General features: G+C 38.1%; 1 protein-coding gene across 2 annotated transcripts; it reads right to left on the reverse strand.

Annotated features, from left to right (window-relative positions):
- Positions 1-4,215: 4,215 nt before the first annotated feature.
- TYW3 (tRNA-yW synthesizing protein 3 homolog) lies at positions 4,216-23,703 on the reverse strand. Of its 2 annotated transcripts, XM_004279951.3 has the most exons (6): positions 23,442-23,703; positions 20,820-20,900; positions 19,635-19,733; positions 19,345-19,416; positions 17,000-17,133; positions 4,216-6,893 (listed from the first exon to the last, which is right to left on the reverse strand). In XM_004279951.3, exons 1-6 carry the CDS (start codon positions 23,613-23,615, stop codon positions 6,665-6,667), a joined length of 789 nt encoding a protein of 262 aa, XP_004279999.2. In that variant the 5' UTR covers positions 23,616-23,703; the 3' UTR covers positions 4,216-6,664. The 2 variants fall into 2 exon arrangements, with proteins under 2 accessions (XP_004279999.2, XP_033261867.2); XM_033405976.2 differs by lacking the exon at positions 19,345-19,416.
- Between the last annotated feature and the right edge of the window lie 7 nt (positions 23,704-23,710).

The following is a 23,710-nucleotide window of genomic DNA, read 5'->3' on the forward strand; positions in this document are numbered from 1 at the left end:
ACTAGCAAAAAACAAATGCATTAAAAATCCAGGACATTGAACATAAGCATTTATGGATATTAAAATTCTTTTGCAGTAAAAGAAGTTTGCATGTTGAGAGCAGTATGGTAGAGCAGGAAAAGGAGAGGCTTGAGGGTCAAAGCTCATTTTTAAAGGCCAAAATTCCTAACCAAAAAATATTCCTTATTATAAAACTTCTAAGGTAGGGCTAGATTTACTCCCCCATCACCAACAACCAAATTAAAGCCTGTTCAAGGACCACCCACAGAAGGGTGACAGCAGCCATTTTTCAAGATTCTTCAACACTTAGCCCAGGAACATACACAACTCCTGTCAAAAATGGGGGAGGCCTTTGTTTTCAAAACATGGTGCTCATCACTGTTTTTGCTCTCATTTGAAATCAGGTGGCTCTGAAGGAGGCTCTATTTCTTTGGGGTTAAGTTTAGCCCTCGAGACCTTTGCCTTAGCTTCCAGAACATCAGTGATGAGTGCTCAGGCCTTGCAGGCTCCCAAACAGCCCCCCGTGGTCCCGCCACCTCAAGGGTGCTCCAAGTTCAGGCACATCACAGAACCTGCAGCACTCTGCCCCTTTCCTAGTGAGGGAGGAGGGTTAAACACCCTGGCAGCTATTGCTGTCTTCAGCTCTTGAAGCACCAAGCCCGCAATCCAGGACTGGTTTATGGGTATAATAACATGTGTGGTTGCACAGGTCCCCCTGCTTAGAAGAGCCCTGAACTTACCTTAATGCTCTGTTGTTACCATTTTGTAATTCTTTTTTTTTAATTTAATTTTATTTTTGGCTGCGTTGGGTCTTCGTTGCTGTGTGTGGGCTTTCTCTAGTTGTGGTGAGCGGGGGCTACTCTTCGTTGTGGTGCACGGGGTTCTCATTGTGGTGGCGGCTTCTCTTATTGTGGGCTCTTGTGTGAGCTTCAGTAGTTGTGGCACGTGGGCTCAGTAGTTGTGGCATGTGGGCTCTAGAGCACAGGCTCAGTAGTTGTGTCGCACGGGCTTAGTTGCTCTGTGGCATGTGGGATCTTCCCGGACCAGGGCTCAAACCTGTGTCCCCAGCATTGGCAGGTGGATTCTTAACCACTGTGCCACCAGGGAAGCCCCATTTTGTAATTCTTTTTCTTTTTTAAATTTTATTTTTAATTTATTTTTTTGGCTGTGTTGGGTCTTCGTTGCTGCACGCAGGCTTTCTCTAGTTGTGACAAGCGGGGCTACTCTTTGCTGCGGTGCGTGGGCTTCTCACTGCGGTGGCTTCGCTTGTTGCAGAGCACGGGCTCTAGGTGTGCGGGCTTCAATAGTTGTGGCACGCGGGCTCTACAGCGCAGGCTCAGTAGTTGGGGCGCACAGGCTTAGTTGCTCCACGGCATGTGGGATCTTCCCGGTCCAGGGATCAAACCCATGTTCCCCTGCATTGGCAGGCTGACTCTTAACCACTGCACCACCAGGGACGTCCCTGTAATTCTTAAATATTATTTTTTTAGCTGAAAACAATGGAGGTTTATTCTTTTCTTTTCTTTTTTAAACCGTGAGATGAGGTTTATTTAAGAAAGCATTAGATGTTTTTGTAAGTCCATTAACTTTTCTTTGGGATTTACATGAAAATTCTGTTTCAATGTGTGTATATGGATAAGGATTTTTTTTTTCCAATGGAAGTATAGTTGATTGACAATATTGTGTTAGTTTCAGATGTTCAGCAAAGTGATTCATTTATACATATATATATATATTTAAGATTCTTTTCCATTATAGGTTAATACAAGAAATTGAATATAGTTCCTTGTGCTATACAGTAAATCCTTGTTTATCTTAAACATTTTTAACGAGGGGCCCCACGTTTCCATTTTGCAGTGTCCTCTGAAAATTATATAGCCTGTCCTGCTCTAATCCCTTATTTATTATATAGTACACTAACATCATAGTTTAACTCCCCCGAATTTCTAACCAAGTGTTGCCAACCCTGGTGCCCACAGGAACCAAGCGTTGAAGTGTGAATGATTGCAGCAGGTGAGACAGGGAGCCAGTAGGGGGTGCTGCAGCTGTAGTGAGCAGGAAAACAAGCGTGTCCAAAAGGGGGAGCCAGTCCTCAGCTCTGCTAAGAGCTGGCTCAGTGTAGCCAGATCCTCCAATTTTTCAAGAAAAACTATGTACTTTAAAAAAAGTCATCATATTTTAAAATATTGTTTCAATTAGGAAAAATATCCTCTGTGTGGGCCAAACAAAACACATGTGCTTGGCTGTAACTCAGCCACTAGTTTATGATGTCTGGCCTAAGATTTCAAAAACAAAACCATGTTTTTTAATTTCCCTCTCTGTTTCTCAATAAACTTGACTCAATAAACTTTTCCCTCTCTTTTAGTACACAAAGGTAGTTAACAAAATTAAACAATGGAGAATCCGGGACTTAGCAATAGGTGCTTGCCTCCGTCCTGGGGGAAGGGAAAAAATTTCCTTTCATTATGGATGGATCGATGACAATAAAAACAAACGACAAGGCAACTCTCAATAGGTTATCTTGTATTTTATTACTAAATATCCCTGCCGCAGTTATTAATATTGTTGATCAGGCATGTGGATTGAATATATAAGTAAAATAACATGTTAAGGGACATGTTAAGGAGTGAGTGGGATTCAGTGTCTTCTTGGGCTCTTGGCAGCGCCTGGCCACTCTTCTCTAACCTAAAAGGTCCAGGGTGGTTCTGTTACATCAGGCAAAGGGATTAGGGAGCAGCCCCTCTCTTCCAGAGTCTCATGCAGATACTTTATAGAATTCTTTTTTATTGAAGTATAGTTGATTTACAATGTTGTGTTAATTTCTGCTGTTCAGCAAAGTGACTCAGTTATACACATATATACATCCTTTTTAATATTCTTTTCCAGTATGGTTTATCCCTGCGCTACACCGTAGGACCTTGTTGTTTATTTACAGTAGGACCTTGTTGTTTATTGAATCTTTGAAACATAGTTCCCTTGGGGGTCAGTTTGGATGAGTGAAAGAAAGTCAGTGGATTACAAGGCCTTTAGAGAGATTTTTAAACAACAGAATGTGTAGTCATTCCACCACAGGATGCTGTCCTCTACATGCACACGCTTTTCCTACAATTCTTATGTATTTAGGGCTTATTTTCTAAAATTGTTTTCCTTCTTTTTCCATCTACCTGCCTGGCAAGTATTTCCATATTCTACTCATTAAATTAGAAGAAATGTTCCAGATATTCTGAGATTAAGATTTTTTCCTCCCCAAATTCCCTCCTAGCAGTACTGTATATAAGAATGTGCACTGCACGACTGCAGAGTGGCATGCACATTGTCATCTGTGGGGAACGTCTCCTTCTCCTGGAGCTGTAGAGAGTCCAACACATAGCTATGCATGTGGCCGTTCCTCCTGGCAGCTGCCTGAGACCTAACGATAAGGACAGTGACTTAACTAATTAAAATATTGGAAGCTCCTCCTATATTATAGGAGGAGCTATGACATGAATATAACATGAATACACAAAATCTGTGATACAGATACACTGCAACTATAATCGTTGCTTTTTCCTTTTTCGTTAAAAAATCTTTAATTCCTCTCCAGTGCCTTCAGGATTACGTCTGTTACCAGTGGCTTCTAAAAGGGCTGGGTTGATTTTATCAGAAGCATTTGGATGAGTTGTTTAAAAAATAAAGATTCCCAGAGAGAAAGGAAAAAATAAAAAGAGATTCCAAGACTCTAGATTGAAGATTCTGGCTTGAGAGGTCTAGAGTAGGGCCTGGGATTCAGTGTTTTAGAAAGCAGCCTGGCATGCCCAGTCCCATTCCCACCAGGGAATTCTGCTGAACAGCCCTGTTTAGGAAACACTGGTCTACCTCCATGCTGGACCACAAGGCCCTTCACAGTTGTGCTTCAACCAGCTTGACTCATTTCATGCCACATGTTGTATTTCAGCTTTAATGGAAGATTCACCATCACTGAATACATCATGTTCTTTGGTGCCTCATATTACACATTCCTCTGTCTACAAGAGTTTTGCTTGGATTTTTCTGTCAAGTGAACTTGTTTCTTGGCCTTTAAAACCTAAATGACATGGTATCCCCTTGAATTGTGATGGTAGTACTCCATTGCCTAGAATCAATTATTCCTGCCAACTTCTTATAACAGTATGTATTGTAGAAGTGATCCTCAAATATTGTTTCGATACTTCCCCCAAAAGAATTTTTAAAACTCTGTACTTAATATAAAAATTTATTTGCCTCATAAGTTTAAATCACTACCAATGATATAATTTGTAGCACATTAAGACATCAGCTCTTTATAATAAACATATGCCATCACTTTCTCAAATATAGACAAAATAACCTCAGTACTTTAGGTCAGGTTCTTGTAAAAGAAGACACCATTCTAGTGCAAGTGATTTATTAAGCAGGAGCTCCCAGAAGAAATGGGGAAGGGAGTGGGAAAAACATGATAGGATTAAGGTGACGTCCTAGCCTTAGCCTGATGCTGCTGGGAGCTTAAATGGCAATTGCACATCCAAGTTTATCCCATTTCTGGGCAACAGAACTGTTTTGAAACTCTGCACTTGTCATTATTGGCTGTGAGACAGTGAGTGTGTGTGTGGTGGGGGTGGGTAGAGGGCAGGAAACAGACTCCCAGGCTTTTTCTCCTCTATTTTAGAATGAAGATGCTCCAGCAGCCTAAAGCAAGAACAGCCAAGCATACAAACTGGGAGATGGGGCACAGCACTAAGTAGATTATATTATCTGGGCAATCTGGATGGGTTCCAGAGGTATCCTCAACAATACCCCATGATGTGATAATATTATTAATTTAAAAAATATATTAGACTTCTGATTCTGGAAGATGGAGTAGATATTCTTTTTCCTATTCCTTTCACTAAGTGCAACTAAAACCTCTGGACAGGGAATTCCCTGGCGGTCCAGTGGTTGGGACCTGGCACTTTCACTGCTGGGGCCTGGGTTCAGTCCCTGGTTGGGGAACTAAGATCCTGCAAGCCACGCAGCACAGCCAAAAATAAAAATAAAAACTCTGGACACTATGTATAGAATAAACATAAGAAGACTCTGAGAGGTGACAAGGGAAAGGTAGACCAGCTAGGGATTTGGGGACCTAAAGAACAACATAATTGTGAGTTCCCTGCGTTTTCTTTTTACCTCACATATCCCAGACTGGGCATTGGAAAAGCCAGCAACCCGGAAATGTCAATGGGCTCAAACAAACAAACAAAAAGCCCCAACAAAAGTCTGCTTTCTCTAGCCAAAGAACCAGGAAACAGTCAAACAAGAAAACACTTGAAAAGTAACAGCTCTACTGGAGAGGCCCAGCAGTTAGTCAGAGCATAGGAGACAGACCAGGACAGGAGAGGCGGGAGTCATTGTCTCAGAGGTGAAGGCTACTGGGATGGATGAGTTAGCTGGGATGCAGACAGGAATGCAAGATGAAGGCCAAAGACAGAAACTTGGGAATGCCTACAGCGTTATTACCCTTTAGTTTCCAATTAGAGAACGACTTGAGAGCTTTAAAAGAAAAAATACACGTGCTTATCCCTGGAGATTCTCAGGTCTTTTCTGCATTTTTTCAAGGTTCTAAAGATGATTCTAAGGTGCAATAAATGTTGAAAAATATTAAAGTGTTGGAGAGAAAAACAACTGATGATTCACTATAAACAGGGAAATGATTGAGAAGAAAGCATTCAGGATGCTGATGAAAGGGCAGATTCAGGGGTCTAAGAGTGTTAATGGGGCCAAATGTTGCAGGATGACAAGAAGATGGAGGACTCAAAATGACTAAGGGAAATATTAGTATCTTACTTTAAAGGCCAAAGAGAGAGTTCAGAGCCATGATAGAAAAAAGGAGTAAACCTGGGCATATATCCAGACAAAACTATAATTCGAAAACATACATGCACCCCTATGTTCATAACAGCACTTATAGTAGCCAAGACATGGAAACAACCTAAATGTCCATTGACAGATGAATGGATAAAGAAGATGTGGTACATATTCACGATGGAATATTACTCAGCCATAAAAAGAATGAAATAATGCCATTTGCAGCAACATGGATGGACCTAGAGATTATTATACTAAGTGAAGTCAGAAAGACAAATAACATATGATATCACTTATATGTGGAATCTAAAATATGACACAAATGAACTTTTCTATGGAACAGAAATAGACTCACAGACATAGAGAACAGACTTGTGGTTGTCAAGGGGGAGAGGAGCAGAGGAGGGAACGATTAGGAGTTTGGGATTAGCAGAGGCAAACTATTATATATAGAATGGATAAACAAGGTCCTACTGTAGGACCTATACTCTAATATTCCTAATGTTAAGGCTCTCTTGAAAGGGTATTATAGTTCTTCTGTTTTACAGAAGTAGAAACTGTAACTTAAGGATAAGCATTAAAAATCATAATTTTATTTTTGCAATGACTAAAATATGTGACTAAAAACAATGGTATTTAAGAGCAAATATTGATATTATACACAGCTATTTTTAAAAGCTAAGGGTTTCCCTAAAATATAGAGAAAAATTAAATCTTGTTTTTCTGAAAGGCTGATACACTCAACTAACTAAAATACTCCTATAAAGAGCAGCTTTATAATATCTATTAGAAACATTATTCTACCAAGACACTTCAGAACCAAATCTCAGTAATCTTCAGGGAAGATAGTAGCACTGATTCCTGGATCATCATGATCATCATTTTCAAGTTCTTTATTATTTTCTTCAGTAATATATTTGCCACATGCTTTTTCTGGGTTTCTTTTTTTCTTGTGAGTATATGATGAGTTATTTTTCTCTTTGATTTTCTCTTTGGGATATGAGGTCATAGAAATAGTTTCTTTTTCCAAAGCATGTTGTAGGCAGTTGTAAAACCTGTAAAGAAATAAAGTATTATTGTTATATCTGTGTGTTCTGAAACAAAATGAAATACACCTAGAATTTATAAATTACATAAACCTGATGTCTCATATTAACCTAAAGATATAGAATAAATCACAGAAATAACGTGCTTCTTGCTTTTATGATTTTTTACTTAGGAAAAGAAATGTTTCAGTTCTTTAAGAACAGTCCTGAAAACTGGTTTGGAATCACCTCTTGATAACCTCTATCCTACCTTAATTTCTATTCCAGATATAGGAATCAAACAAAGATTAAAAAAAAAGAAAATATATATTATTTCAAAAGAATCATAAATGTAATAGAGGCTCATTTTAGAGAATTTGCAAAATATGTGAAGTTACAAATACAGATCACCTGTACATAACTACCTAAAAATAATGACTCTCATATTTTTTCTTTCCAGTTTATTAGTGTATTCTGAATTAATACATCTGTACATGTATACATACACCTACTGTCTTTTATACAATTGTGATATTACATATAAAGTTTTACATTGTTTTTTCAAATTTAATATTTATTGAAAACACTTTCCATATCACTAAATGAACTACAAAATAATACTTTTTAATGGTAGTATAACATTATGCCACTTAGATTGACCTTAATTTACTTTCAAATTTTCCCAATACAAACAACAATGTGATAAACATTTTGGAAATAATGTGATCTGAGTTTCTAGCTATTTAGGATAGATACCTAGAAATGTAACTGCGTGGTTAAAGGTTATAAATATTTAAGGCTCTTGATAAGTACTACCTGTTTTCCAGAATGCGTGTTCAAAAAATATGCTTCTAAGGGCAGAACTTGAGAGACCACTTCACTCATACAGTGAATATTACATCAAAAAACATGCTTTACTTATAGGTGATTATGGTCTCTCATTATTTATATTTTCATTGCTTTGTTTGAAAGTGAAATTGAACATTTTTTATTAGCTATTTTAATTTTTTAATGTAAATTATTCTTTTCCTTTACTCATTTTCCTGCTGGAGTTTTTGTTAGTTTTCAGCATACGTTGGAAAGCAGCAGGATGGCTTGGTATGCTGTGTGTGCTTCACACGAGTGGTCCCCTGGGAAAGCTGAGGTTGGCTAATTCCAACCTCACTGACTCTCGATTTCCTCATTTATAAAACTAGCTATTATCCTGTACCTAGTAGGGCTATCGGAGGGATATATATGTAAGTACCTAGCACACTGCCTGGCACTGAGTAAGTTCTCAAAAACGACTATTTTTACGGAATATAAACTCCATAAGACCAAGGACTCCATCTATCTTGTCTTCTGTTATATTCTTAGCATGGAGTACAGTACAGCCACACTTGGGTAAAAATATGCCAAATAAGTGAATAAATAACTACTGAACAAAAAGGTAAATATGGATGTATTATCTTAGGTCCCAAATAAAATGATCTAAAAGTTGAGAACTCCTTTGCCACTGTCGGGATCTCATAATGCTTTAATATCCTATTATAATGGGAGGCTATGACAGGAAATTTCTGACATCTGCAGAAGAGATTGCTATTTGGGCCAATTTTCTTCCTTCTTTAATTCAATGAACAGGCTAAGTTCTGCTTGCAAAAGCTCTAAAACTGCCCTTAAAAACCCAAGATAATCACCTCTTACCAAATACTCCACACAATGCTAATATATACCTAACATGATTACTAATATCCTATCCATATTTCAAGAACTTATATACTCATCACTGTACACCTTGTACAGCACCATGCCTGGCAGATATCCAGCACCATGCCTGGCAGATATCCAGCACCATGCCTGGCAGATAATAAGGTATCCAGCACCATGCCTGGCAGATAATAAGGGCTAATTGATATTTCTAAAATGAATAAATCAATCTCAAAGAGGGAGGTACAGTAAAAGGGAAAACAGTATTTTAAGAGTTATAGCAAAAGGCTTTGAAAAAATTAACTGATGTTTAATTTTTTAGACCCCATAACATGGTAACAACCTTTTCATTTAATGCATTCCTTATATCCTTACTTAACTGAAACCTGGTTTCCCACAAAGACACCACTGCCCTGCATTCCTCTTAAGTGAAGACTGCTTATTATTTCCATACCCTGCCTCAGAGTTGAGTGATAAGGTCAGAATTCACCTGCCTCACCAACAGTTTGCCAGACTAAACTCCTTCATGTGCCCCTCTGGTCATCTAACAATATTCTGTTCAGTCCTTTACATTCATGGAAACTTCTACACTTGGCTTTATCTTTGTCTCCAGGTCTTGCCATCATTCTGGGTGACTTCAATGACTGGTTTTCTTCTCATCTTCCACAATGCCTATTTAGAATGGTTTTAAAAAATGACCCAGTAGCATAACTCATTTTATCTAAATCAAATCCAAGCATGCTACAAAAGGGTATGAATCACCCTTATCTGATAACAAGAGGTTATTCATGATGTGCAACTTTATCTTCTATCACTCTCTACCCAACCCTGCTCTTTAAACTTAGGTAACCAAGTCTTTTCTCTGGATTCTACTGCATTCCTAGAAAATTAAAGATAAGACTAAATTCCTCTTTTATGATCACAGAGAATTAACAGCTGTGTAAAATACCTTGTCAATTACATTAAAAAGGTAATTAAAGAGGAACAGGTGCCTTACTTTAATCTTCTATCAAACAACCTAAGAATTCAAAGCTATATCCTTGGGGTACCAAAAAAACAACTGGTAAAATGGAACAAAGACCTTTCCATGTTGAAAGCCAAGAATAAAACTTCAACTACTTTTTTGTTTTCCTTGGTTAAGGGAACTTTTAAAATGTCCTTTGGGAAACTATCTTACTCAATAAGTCAGAAATTTGTTTTCCAATTACATGTTCTCTTCTCATGATATGACCCTTTATACAGCATTCTAAAGCCTAATTCTCAAAGTGTAATTTTCTCAGCTCTCAAAGGCAACAAAAAGAGTTTGGAGTATAAAAAGAAATGTATGCTCAGGTAACTGTTTTTTTCCCCCCTCAAAAGAAAATCAAATTGTCTTCAGTTTTTCTGCTTCCACTGTCAAGACTATCATGACATAGGGCAACCTGTATATACTTCTCTTCATGAGAGAACTTTTCAGAACAGTCCTGGGAAAATGAATTCTTGTTTCTCGGATCTGTTAGAGGACCATGTGCAATAAAAAGCTGGTATTTCGTTGACTTCCAAAATAGGAACATAAAATTAATGAAATCTAGGCACAATTTCATACCCTTTTAAGGCTTCCATTATTAACAAATAACAAAAGAAGGCTATTCTCATATATCATGTATTTGGATTTTTAACTGATTTTAAGCTCTAGAATTTTTAATTAAAAAACATATATGTGGGCTTCCCTGGTGGCGCAGTGGTTGAGAGTCCACCTGCCGATGCAGGGGACATGGGTTCGTGCCCTGGTCTGGGAAGATCCCACGTGCCGTGGAGCGGCTGGGCCCGTGAGCCATGGCTGCTGAGCCTGCGCGTCCGGAGCCTGTGCTCCGCAACGGGAGAGGCCACAACAGTGAGAGGCCTGCATACTGCAAAAAAATAAAATAAAATAAATAAATAAATAAAAAATAAAAAACATGTATGTGACAGGGCCTGTGCCAGTGCTAGAAACAGATAAGAAATGTGGTCTGTGCCTTCAGGGAGCTCAGGGTTTAATGGGGGCTGCAGAGCCGTAAAGATACACTCAACGTGCCATGAAAGATCATGAAATATTCCTTGGAAAAAAAACCAATGCCTGGGCTGAATTGCAAGGATGAGTGGAAGCTGGCTAGTAAAGGGAGAGGAATTATGAGAGGAAAAATTGAAGCGAGGGGACATCCAAGGAGGAACTATCAGAAAATACTTCTCTGATCTTCAGTATCTACTTCTCTGATCTTAAGTATATAGGGAGTTATTTATTTACTAGCTTTAGTTCCATTTAAAAAAATAAGACTTGACTCCTTCTCTTCTCCCCCCATTTCTATCTGCTGCCACATTCGGGTTATGTTCTGCAGTATCTCTCCCATTCATTTTGTTACTCAGGGTCCTGTTAATTCTTGCCTGGACTGTGTAGCAAGAGCCTACTCCTGCTTGCCCCATGAGTAAGCCATTTTATATCTTCCAGAATAATCACCCTAAGGCTTTGAAGCCATAAAAGTAGTACTACTGCTAGAGTCTGTCAGCTAAATTGAGCAAATATTTATTGACCACTATGCTCCTGTCAGACACTCAGAAAATAATAAGAAACTGTCTTTGCCTTTGGTGAACTCAATATAATGTGTTAACTTTTAAGTTCCTTTATTGTTTAGGATGAACTCAATAAACATTTATTGGGTTTCTACTGTGAGCCAGACACTCTATAAGGTTTTAGGATGAGAGATATTTGCTACTGTGAACCAGACACTCTATAAGGTTTTAGGATGAGAGATATTTGAAGTGTGTGTATGTATGGGTATGTGTTTGGTTGGTGGGAGGGGAAAGTCAGTCCTATACACAATGTGACCAAGTTGTACTGGGGAAAAAAAGACATATGTGCAATTAAACAACTGTAATTTAATATGGTTCACATTTCTGTTTTCACTGAGGCATAAACTGTAATAATGCTGGTAAATGATAATGAGAATTTGAACCAAGGAAATGGGTAAATGAGGTTGAGATTAAGATAAGAAAGATATTAAGGAAAGGCTGATGGGATATTTTGGTTAGATATATTCAATAGGTTATTAAACATATGGGCCCAGGACTCAGGAGAGATTTGGAAGATCTACCAGTATCTGGGGAAGTAGCTAAAGCAATGGGCCAGGAAAGGAATCCTGGAGAACGACAGCATTTAACCAACATATAGAATAACAAGAGAAATCCAGAAGGAAGCTAAGAAAAAGCACCATAAACAGGAAGGAAAGCAGCAAAGTGATGTAACAGAAATTCTTACCGACAGGTATATGAAATAATGCTCAATGTCACTAATCATCAGGGAAATGCAAATCAAAACCACAATGAGATATCACTTCACACCTGTCAGAACGGCAATTATCAGAAAAACAAAAGACAACAAGTGTTGGCAAGGATGTTGAGAAAAGGAAACCCTTGTATACTGTTGGTGGGAATGTAAAATGGTGCAGTTCCTGTGGAAAAGAGTATGGAGGTTCTTCAAAAAATTAAATATAAAATTACCACATCATCTAGCAATTCCACTTCTGGGTAAATATCAAAAATAACTGAAAGCAGACACTCAAACAGATATTTGTATACCCATGTTCACAGCATCATTATTCACAATAGCTAAAAGGTAGAAAAAACTCAAACATCCATTGATGAATAAATGGATAAACAATATATGTTAAATACAATGGAATATTATTCAGCCTTAAAAAGAAGTAAACTTCTGCAAAGGAGGCAAGACTATACAATGGAGAAAAGACAGTCTCTTCAATAAATGATGCTGGGAAAACTAGACAGCTACGTGTAAAAGAATGAAATTAGATCACTCCCTAACACTATACACAAAAATAAACTCAAAATGGATGAAAGACCTAAATGTAAGACCAGACACTATAAAACCCTTAGAGGAAAACGCAATCAGAACACTGACATAAATCGCAGCAATATCTTTTTCGATCTGTCTCCTAGAGTAATGGAAATAAAAACAAAAGTAAACAAATGGGACCTAACTAAACTCCAAAGCTTTTGCACAGCAAAGGAAACCATAAACAAGACGAAAAGACAATCCTCCAAATGGGAGAAAATATTTGCAAACAATGCGACCAACAAGGGATTAATCTCCAAAATTAACAAACAGCTCATGTGGCTCAATATCAATAAAACAACCCAACCAAAAACTGGGCAGAAGACCTAAACAGACATTTCTCTAAAGAAGATATACAGATAGCCAAGAGGCACATGAAAAGATGCTCAACATCACTAATTATTAGAGAAATGCAAATCAAAACTACAATGAGGTATCACCTCACACCAGTGAGAATGGCCATGATCAAAAAGTCTACAGACAATAAATGCTGGAGAGGGTGTGGAGAAAGGGAACCCTCCTACACTATTCATGGTAATGTAAAGTGGTGCAGCCACTGTGGAAAACAGTAAGGAGGTTCCTTAAAAAACTAAAAATAGAGCTACCATATGATCTAGCAATCCCATTCCTGGGCATCTATCTGGAGAAAACCATGGTTGGAAAGGATATATGCAGCCCAATGTTCATTGCAGCACTGTTTACAATAGCCAACACATGGAAGCAACCTAAATGGTCCATCACAAATGAATGGATAAAGAAGATGTGGTACATGTATACAATGGAATATTACTCAGCTATTAAAAAGAATGAAGGAATGCCATTTGTAGCAACATGGATGGACCTGGAGATTATTATACTAAGTGAAGTAAGTCAGACAGAGAAAGACAAATAACATATGATATCACTTATGTGTGGAATCTAAAAAAATGATACAAGTGAACTTATTTACAAAACAGAAACAGATTCACAGACTTAGAAAACAAACTTATGGTTACCAAAGGGGAAAGGTGGGGGGAGGGATAAATTGGGAGTCTGGGATTGACATATACACACTACTATATTTAAAACAGATAACCAACAAGGACCTACTGTATAGCACAGGGAACTCTGCTCAATATTCTATAATAACCTAAATGGGAAAAGAATTTGAAAAAGAATAGATATATGTATATGCATAACTGAAACACTTTGCTATACACCTAAAACTAACACAACATTGTAAATCAACTATAGTCCAATATAAAATAAAAATTAAAAAAAAGAAAACAGCAAACCCGCAAAAAAAAAAAAAAGGTAAACTTCTGATCACACTACAACATGGATAAACCTCGACAGCATTATGCTAAGTGCAATAAGCCAAACACAGAAGGATAAATATTGTATGATTCCACTTGTATGAGGTACCTGGAATAGTCAAAATCATAAGAGACAGAAAACAGAAGAGTGGTTACCAGGGGCTGGGAGTTTGGGGAGTGGAGAATTATTGTTTAATGGGCATGGAGTTTCAATTTGGGATAATGAAAAGGGTCTGGAGATAAATAGCAGTGATAGTGGTGGTTGCATAGCAATGTGAGTGTATCTAATGCCAATGAACTGTATAACGGTTAAAATTATAAATTTTAGTTATGTATATTTTACCACAAAAAAACCAACCATTGGAAATATTCATTTACTTTTTCAGTCTAATTTGCTTTATTTTTATCAATATTATATGCCAATATATTTGGCCCTTTTACTCTATATTTAAAAAAAATTTTTTTTTAAGATGCCATGTTTTTTTAAATTGGAGTATAGTTGACTTACAATGTAGTGTTAGTTTCAAGTGTACAGCGAAGTGAATGAGTTATACATACACATATATCCACTTTTTTTAGACTCTTCTCTCATATAGGTCATTACGTAGTATTAAGTAGGGTTCCCTGTGCTATACAGTAGGTCCTTATTAGTTACCTATTTTATATATAGTAGTGTGTATATGTCAATCCTTACCTCCCAATTTATCCCTCCCACCACCCCCTTCTGCCCTGGTAACCATAAGATTGTTTTCTACATCTATAACTCTATTTCTGTTTATTCTACATTTTATTTAACATTTATTGTCTTATTACAGTTGGTGAGAAGAACATGGCTAATTCCATCCAACCCAAGTCAGTCCTGATCTCTTATTAACGGCTACAAAGATAGCCCTCCACTTGTAATGGGTAAATAGATCTCCAAACTTCATATTTTTTTACCTGGAAATCATTATGTATGAAATTTTCTTACTCTTCCCACTAAGAAGTGGGCTTAGGAATTGTTTTTTTTACAAAAGAGGCTTTTTTTTCTATTAAAATTATTTTACCTTTTGATTTTCGTATCTCAAGAATATTTCTTATTGCTGGAATGTTACACATTAGGATTTTAAATTTTAAAAATTCTCTTATTACAGTTGTTTGAATTATGAAACTTTGGTCCTGTGAGAAACCAATTTTAGTACTCAACGTCTGATTGCAGAACTCATCACCTCCAGTGTTTATTTTTTCTCTTTTCCACAGCAGAAGAGTAACTCTTTCTCTGCATTTGGTTGAATATACAGCTGTTCCCAAAGCAGCTCCCTAATTTGTTCACCCTTTCTGAATTCACATGTAATCTTCTAATCAGTATCTTAAGAAACTTTTTACCCTTCTTTAATTTTTCACTGATTTTATATGATGAGCATGACTCTCTTGATAGCAGCATGCACACCATAATCTCGAAACATATTTTTGAGTCAATGGATTTAAAGCATAATTTGATTTTATAGTTGGTGAACGTGACTCAATTAACTTCACCAGGTGTATAGTTAGTTGATCTTGGGCTATATTTATAATCTTATTGAAATTCAAGTAAGGAAACAGAGAAACTGATTTGCTACCTTGTACGTTTTCGCAAACAGTCTCACTAGAATACTATCTAACAACCGTAGTCAACTTTTGGAATGCTACCAGTAAGTACCTACATACAGTTCAAACTCTGTAGTCTGGTGGAGTGGCTGGGTACCTTCAGTTGCTTACTTGAAATCATCACTATATTTAGAATGTTTGCTCAAAGAACCTTGTGGCCAGGTAACCTCTCAGCTTTTTTCAGCCAGGCTTCCGCTAAAAAATTCAGTCCTAATGCCTGAGGACATCCATTGTATGTCATGAATTACTTCTCTCCAATGTATCTAGACTAGTACAAGTTATATACCACTGTTGGGAGAACTGAGAAATAGCCACTCGAATAATTTTGTTAATTCTGTGGTTCAAATAAGGAGCCCTGGTTAAGAAAGCCTGGATGGGGCTACTGATGTGATTATAGGTTTATTCTCTGTATGAGTCGGTGAACAAGGAGAAAGGCTATCCTATCCTAAGAATCCATGACATAACACGGACAGGGCCTGTCATTATACATATGCCATCTAGTGTATACTAAAATTGTTCTCTATGATAAGTAGGTACAAGAAAAATGAAGCCAAGAGAGTTGAGTAAGTTGTGGGGGAAGCAGGATTCAAACTCAGTTCTGCCTCTGGAGCCCATTTCTACCCCTTTCCACCATGCCACACTGCTGCCATTGGCACTTCTGGCCTTAGCTGCTTCATAAAAAGTTCTAGGTATTAAAGAATTTTAAGCAGGCAAATTAAGCAATAGTATTCCTTTTCATTTCAGACAGGATTCTGATGGTGATACGGAGAATGGCTTAGCAGAGAGACATACTGGAAGCATTCTACTATGAGACCAGCTAATAAGGTTACTGCAATGGTCCTGAATAAAGAACACGGCAAGAAGGGTGGGGAGAGAAGAATGACTCAGGAGTTATTTAGGTAGTGATTGGCTAGTTGTGAGGTGACCAAAGGGGTGGGGGGAAAAGCAAAAAGAAAATAATAAATGACAACAAGATGACCATCAGTCCTTAAATAACTCAGAAATCTTACTGATGGTAGGTCAGTGGCATTTATCTTCATATATAAAAGGCAGCATAATAGTCACTTCTTTACATCAAAGATTCTATTCTTAGGAAAAAGTTGAAAAAGAAAGTCATGTAAAATTAATCTACCAGGAGGTGAAGTTTAAGAACAAGAGAAATATAAAGATGTGACTTGATAGCCATAATCCTTCTGACTGGTACAATTATGCCAATTCGAATCTAATGCATGACAGGAGCGGGGTTCTGAGCTAGCCAGAGGTATAAAATATTTATCAGACTAAAATTAACCAGGCTGTTCTCCTCAAAAGGAGATTCTAGGTAGTCTTCAGTAGGTCACACCCAGGAGGTAGAGTGTACCTCCTCCCTGGCTGCCTTCAACTGGATCAGTTATGGTCCCTGGGGCTGCTGGGCTCTCTTACCTGAGTGACTGTTTCTCCTTTATCCCTGTTGCTGGCAGTCACGTGTCCCACTATCCTCCATGGAGCTTCCTCCCCTTTATGCTCCGTTTAGTACCCATCGCAGTCTGGCCTACTCTAATCAGTTACTTGCATCACCTTAATTATTCGTGATAAGGCTACAAATATAAAAGCAGTTGGGAGTATAAACTGAAGATGGTGTATATTAATAGTTTCAAAGAAGACCTAGGCATGTAAGACTATACCTTTCAATTCTCTTCTTGTTTTCCTCCATTTTTTGATTTGCTATCTTTATCAGGAAGTTGATATATTCCTCTGTCACCATCAGTTTTCCTTTATGGGTTAATGGAACTTCTAAGCCATGTGTGCTCCGGACAGCCTGCAAGGAGCAATTTAGATATGATGACTTATGTACTAGAGAAGCTGAAGATAACTAAAGAAAAGTCCCAGTCAGGGCTGTGTTTATATATAGTTTAGCTCCATTACAACATTTAAGTTTGTGCTTTGATATAATTTAGTCAAATACAGTTGAATCAAAGGAGAGTCAAATAGATTTTCCCATCGTATAAAATCATTTGTAAAGCAAGTCATTCTATACATTGTCTTTCAGAGAAGCACATATTATCAAAGAATCCAATGAACTTAACAGTATCACTGTCACTAAAGCTAAGGGAGCTTTAATACGCTATTTAAAGAAAAGAAATAAATGAAACCTCAACAGAAGCTTCAAGGGAAAATCAAAATGGACTGGATGCTAAAGGGCCTCTTAGCACTGCTTGAGCAGGGTTGTTACAAGATAAACCATGCCTTTTCTATCTCACAAAGTGGCTGCTTTCTCAATGCTTTAGGGCTGCCGATGAAACAGTCAACATATTCCAAGTAAATCCAAACACTGGATATAGGTTAAGAAACAACAAAAACTATTATGAGGCATAAAAATTCATTCAACAAGCCTTTACTAAGCATCTGCAGTGTTCTAAGCCCCATGTAAGGTATGAAGGTACAGGATGAATATAACATGGTCCCTGCCCTTAAAAGAGCTAACACTTCTGAACAGGAAACAAACAAGTGAACAGAGAATCACAATACATCATGGTGTTATGACAGAAGAAACACATACGTGTACATGTGCATGCACGCACGTACATGTGCACACAAAATGCTAAGGAAATGTAGAAGAGGAGCAACTAACTGAGACAGGTCGTGGTTTTATGGGAAATGTGGCATCTGAATTGGAATTTTAAAGGGTAAGTGTAATTTCACCAGATGTAAAAATGGGAGAAGGGGAGCATTCCAGCCAGAGGATTAACTTTTCTATAGTCATGGGAACATGAAAAGCATAATACATTTGGGAAATAACCAATAGTATTCTGTCTGGCTGGGGTGGAAGTATGCTGGCAGAACATGAGCATAAATAAGGCCTGAGAAAACACCAGGAGACCTTGACTTCTTTAAAAGGGGGATTCTGACAGTATTGGCTAGAGGGACTGAAGGAGAAGATGGGTAGGAGGAAGGCCAGTCAGGAGACCACTATAAAGATAGAGGTGAGGGACGATGACGGCTCAAGCAGGCACAGTGGCAGAGGGCTTGGAGAGGTGGAGTCAGGAGTGAGAAATCAGAGGTAGATGGGGCAGGGCTTGTCGCTAATTGAATATGGAAGATAAAGGAGAGAAGGTGAAAGAGTGGCTCTGTTCTTGCCTGGGCCACCACATGCAGTGGGGACTGAGATGGGGATGCAAATCAGTACTATGAGCTTTCATTTTCTATTTAGTCATGCTTTACAGATGTCTTCTTCTTAAGCCACCTCATTTTGGAAAACAGGCTATCTGTTAAAAATAGAAAAAAGTAAAGTCTAGGGAGCTAGAATGGAAGCCGATCTGAAGTAGTTCAAAAGCAAACAATGTACACCATGCCAAACAGTAAACACAAACAGTAGCTACCACGTGTGATCAGAGAGAATAGGGCAAAATCACTAGGGGTTGGCTTGGCCAGGAAAGGACTCAGAGAGGCTGTGGGACTTAGAAGGAGCCTTAAAGATCTTCTAGTCCAGGGGTCGGCAAACCTTTTCTGTGAAAGGATAGATAATAAATATTTTCAACTTTGCAGGCCATATAATATCTGTCACAACTACTCAATTTTGCCATCGTAGCACAAAAGCAACCTTAGACAGTAATTAATCAAATGGGTGTACTAGAACTGCCCGCCCGAGGGCTGAATGTGGCCCTAGGGCAGTAGTTCGATAGATCCCTGATATAGCTGAGACAATTCAGTCCCTGATGGATCCAGGCAGAAGACTTTAGACCCCCTGTCTGTGATTCTTTCCACTACATCATGGTGCTGATTAAACTGGGCCTTGACTATTTAGGATGAGGAGGACGGAGAGAATCAAGTTAAAAGTAAGTGGAGGGGAATACTGTAAAATAAGACCTCAAATGTAAATCTAACAACTCTGGACTTCGCCCTGTACAGAAAAGTCAGTCACTGAAGGTTTCTGGGCAAGGGAATGACAAGAAGATTTGAGTAGAAGGTTATTCAATAATCTGGATTACTTCATGATCAAAAAATTGCTTTTTGCCAAAAGGTGTCGTACCAACATAGTCTTTCCTCTCTTTCCCACTGTTATGCCGGAGTTCCTGAAACCAGAATCTATTGCCACTGAATGCTGTAAGAAAATAAATTTGTTAAATTTGGAACATCTGGCTAATCAAATAAACACTTTAGCCCTACAAACTGCAGAAACATTTATAACCCCAAATCTATAATTAAATAAAACACTAGTTGATTAAACTAGCATTGCATTAATTTTGGTAGAAAATTTAAAAGTTTAAAATTAAATCTACTCACATACCTATAAATTCAAGTATAATCACAAAATTTTACCAGAATCTGTGCATCCTGCAACTGTCGACACTGCACATGAAGAACAAGTGGTTCAAATTTCAAAATGGCATCGCCATTCGCTTTCTTTAGGGCTACAATCTAAATAAACGGAAAATGTTAGGATCAGACACAAGTACATGATCCTGTTCTTTGGTGACCCTTTATCCTATATAACTTCAATTCTCCCAAGGAACTTTCAGACTCATTCTGCATCCTTCCACAGTAACTTTTCACTCTGTTTTCTTGGTCCTCTTTCTCCAAAACTTATTGATCTGCTTATTCTTTTAAGAGACCCGATTTCTAATTCTCTCATAAACCTTCTGTGTCATTCTTTCCAACCATACCTCAAAAAAGTCAACTACTACTCTATTTAATTCCATAGCAGATTTTTCATTAAGGAATATGGTACATAAAGACTAGAAGATCTAGAAGGTAGTAGAAGGTCTGTCTAAATGTTTTGCTGTTAGATTGAAGTTTGAGACACATATACTATTATGTCTCAGCTAGAAGCTATATAAGGCAGTTGTTACTTCTGTCTGCCTAGTCTCCCTGCACCATCCTCCCTCCTTCACATCATTTGATTCTGGTGGCACTGTCAAGCGTGACCCTGTCACTCATCACTCCCACTATCATAATATCAGAGACGCCAAGTGCCTAGGTGTGATCAAGGATAGCATTCCATTCTACTGGCAAAAATAGCTGATCTCAGTGGGGAGAACACCTAACCAGGAAGGATGACTCAGTGTCCTTTGGAAATGATACATGGATCTTAAAAAGTAAATCTTTTTCTGCTGGGGTTGCTGGCAGCTATCTTTCCTGCCACAGTGATTATCTGCCACAGAAGAGAAGGGCATACAGAGAGAACCAGTACCCAAAGGAGATGGAGACTGAGTGAGCTTTGAAGACAACATTTAAGCACCTGAGCCAGTAATGTAAAATGCCTGACTAATGCAAACTTATATGAACTCATCTAAACATTTTAATTTAGGAAACTAAATAATCCAGGGCAGATAATAACCTCCCACAACTAAAAAAAAAGCCATTGTAATGAATTCTCTTTAGGCTTTATAATCTACAGTCATTATGATTCTATACATAAACACCTTGAATTTTCTATTCTTTTCATATGTATTTAAAGTGACTGTGAATTAAAGTTTATTTCTAAATTTATATATAAAAACTTACCACATCATCTTTCACACAGGGTTTGTGTGTGACCAGTAGCCAGCAACAGTTTTGTTTCTGAACCTCAGAACCATTTATACCCTAAAGTGAAAAAATAACATAATTTAATTTATCATATAATATTTACAAAATAATAAGTACAATGTATAGCATATTTTAGGCTTTCTTAAATTAATAATCCCACGTGATTTTAAGTATTACTGAGAACAGTTCAACAGGCTTTTGGGTAAAGTTAACGTAAATGTTAACAAAAATGAAACCAAATTATTTGAGATAGAAAGTAATTTGTTTATTAAGGTAAAAGAACTTAATAAATATTTTCTGAAATACGGTCATGATTTTGTCAGGAGCAAAGGGATTATCACAAGGGGCTGTACACGAATAGCCCCTAAATTGTACTCTAGCTGTTTTATATGATTAGCACAATATTAAAAAAAATTTTTTTTGAATTCCTTTTGTAAGAAAGCACTGTTCCAGTCCCACACAGGACCTACCACTTTTTACTGACACCTGATCTGTTCATACCTTCCTATGTCCCTAGTCGCTATAGGCATAAATTTGTGACCTCTGGATTAGACCTTATGTGTAGTCCCAAAGGGCAGAGCTAGGATTGAAAGATCAAAATTAAGAGAGGGCAAATATTTTAACGTAACTTTTTGCTTATTAACTGGAAAAATGTTTATTTGCTAAGTTCTATGAGGTACTTTAGATATAAACAGATCCTACCCTCAAGGACACTGGAAAGAGGATGCAGGAAACACATGCACTTTTAAATCACTATACTTCTACAAGGTAACTTCTTTTTTTTTTCCTTAAAGTGATGCATTTTCTCTTTCTTTTTTTTACAACGTAACTTTTATACAGTGGGTACACAGGGGACTTTGCTGTCTGGCTTTGGAAAGGAGAAGAGCTGTGCTTGTCCTAAATAACTGATTTGTTTTCACTGAATGACCTCAGTGACTTATGTTTCTGATCTTATGCTGGCTGCTCTAAATCTTACAGCCAAATGTGTGGCCCACCTCTAGCAAATTTACAGAGTCTAGTGGTATATTTTGAGAACTAATGCCATCTCTGCTTTATCTTATCTATACTCCCTTTATGCAGATTTTCTCACTTTTTATTTTTCTTTTTGTATTGCCTGTTTGTAAGTTGATCCAAATTCTTCCAGAAATAAGGCAAAGTGAAAATAAACACAAGGTATAAGATAATACGTAAAATGAAAAGAGGTTCAGAAAAAGTCCTAAGGCAGTTCAGAAGAAATAGTCATGGCTCCAAATGGATGTGTGTGTTTGTATTCAGGTAGAAAAGTGGAGTCTGGGGAGGTACGTCTCAGATATGCAGAAATGGGGGAAGCCATTTTAGGAAAAATAAACATGAGCAAAGGCAAAGGCAGATAAATATAAGAGGGAAAAGAGAATAGTTGTTTCAGTAAACAGATTAAGATGAAGAGAAACAGTGGAAAGTAGAGCTGAAAGGTATACTAGAGTATTTCAGCATAGATGAGTGACATGCACAGAGTTGTGCTTCAGAAAGGGGAATCTGTTAACAGTGTGTAACATGGTTTGGGGTAGAAAGACTGGTAGAGTTCAGTGAACAGGTAGAGTTCAGTGACCTGTTAGGAAACCACTGCAGAAATCCAGGTAAGACAGGGCAGGAGAAATGGAGGAAGAGAGAGAGATCAAGACAAGCAAGAGTGCCAGTGCTCAGGGGGCAATGGAAGCAATATAAGAATGAGCAGGCCCTGCTAACCTGGGAGACCGGCAAATGGTCTGTCAGTGAGGAGCTAAAGAATGAATTTATGAGTGTGCTGTCTTCCATACTCTGAATTCAGTCCTAATGTTAAAATGAACACACAGCTAACTTTTACAGTGTACTTAATATGCCAGGCACGGTGCTAAAGGTTTCAAATAAATTATCCCATTTCCTCTACATAGAATCCCTATGAAGTGGATACTCTTTATTATCCTTAGTTCATGGGACAAGAAGGGGCTAAGTTTAGATAACTTCCCTAAAGTCACATAGCCAATAATACCCAAAACTGATTTAGAATCTAAGCAGTATCACTCCAAAGCCTGAGGGACTGACCACTATTACAGACTACATACTAATGTACTTTCTCAGGTAATGTAAAAATTACCAGAGTTGTAATAACGGAGTGAGCCACTAGGAGGCAGTGAACTTCTTAACCATAGCGATCTTCAATCAAGTGGTTAACGATTTGGTAGAGCGGTTAACGAGAAGATAGCCGCCTCGCCAGGCTGGGAAGTCCTTAAAATTCCTTAGTATTAAAAAAATAAAATTCTCTAACCCTTGCAACTCAAGATCATTCCCAGGCCAGTAGTTTCAGCATCACTTGGGGGCTTGTTAGAAATACAGATCAGACCCTACTCTAGACCTACAGAATCAGAATCTGTATTTTAAAATATCTCCAAGTGACTGACATACACATTAAAATTTTAGAAGCATTGGTTTAAGTCACCCTCTCAGTTTCCTTGATAAAGAAACCAAGACCACCGGTCAGAAGAACAAACACAGACAGGGTGTTACATTGGGTGAGCACAAGGCTCCTGGTGTTGCACACTACAGGGCAGGCGCTGGAAGGACACAAAGGGTCCTGCTCACCCGGTCTAGGAGGATGATGCGGCCAGCGCAGGAACTGGTGGTGAAAAACTGTTCTCGCCCATTTAGGAGCTGCACAAGCTCTACCACATCCTCGTCCACACTGCCTTTCCGGCTGAGGTCCGCTTTGCTCAGACACTGCGCCTTCCATCTTCTGAACTCTGCGCTACGATCCATGCGACGAGGGAGTCAGGGTCTGTACTTTCACACTAACCCCGCCTTTCCTTGGGGGCAGCCATATTGAAGCCAGTGGTGGCCGGAAAGGCCCAAAC

This window comes from Orcinus orca, chromosome 1 (genome assembly GCF_937001465.1).
Source record: "Orcinus orca chromosome 1, mOrcOrc1.1, whole genome shotgun sequence".
Classification (NCBI taxonomy): Eukaryota; Metazoa; Chordata; class Mammalia; order Artiodactyla; family Delphinidae; genus Orcinus; species Orcinus orca.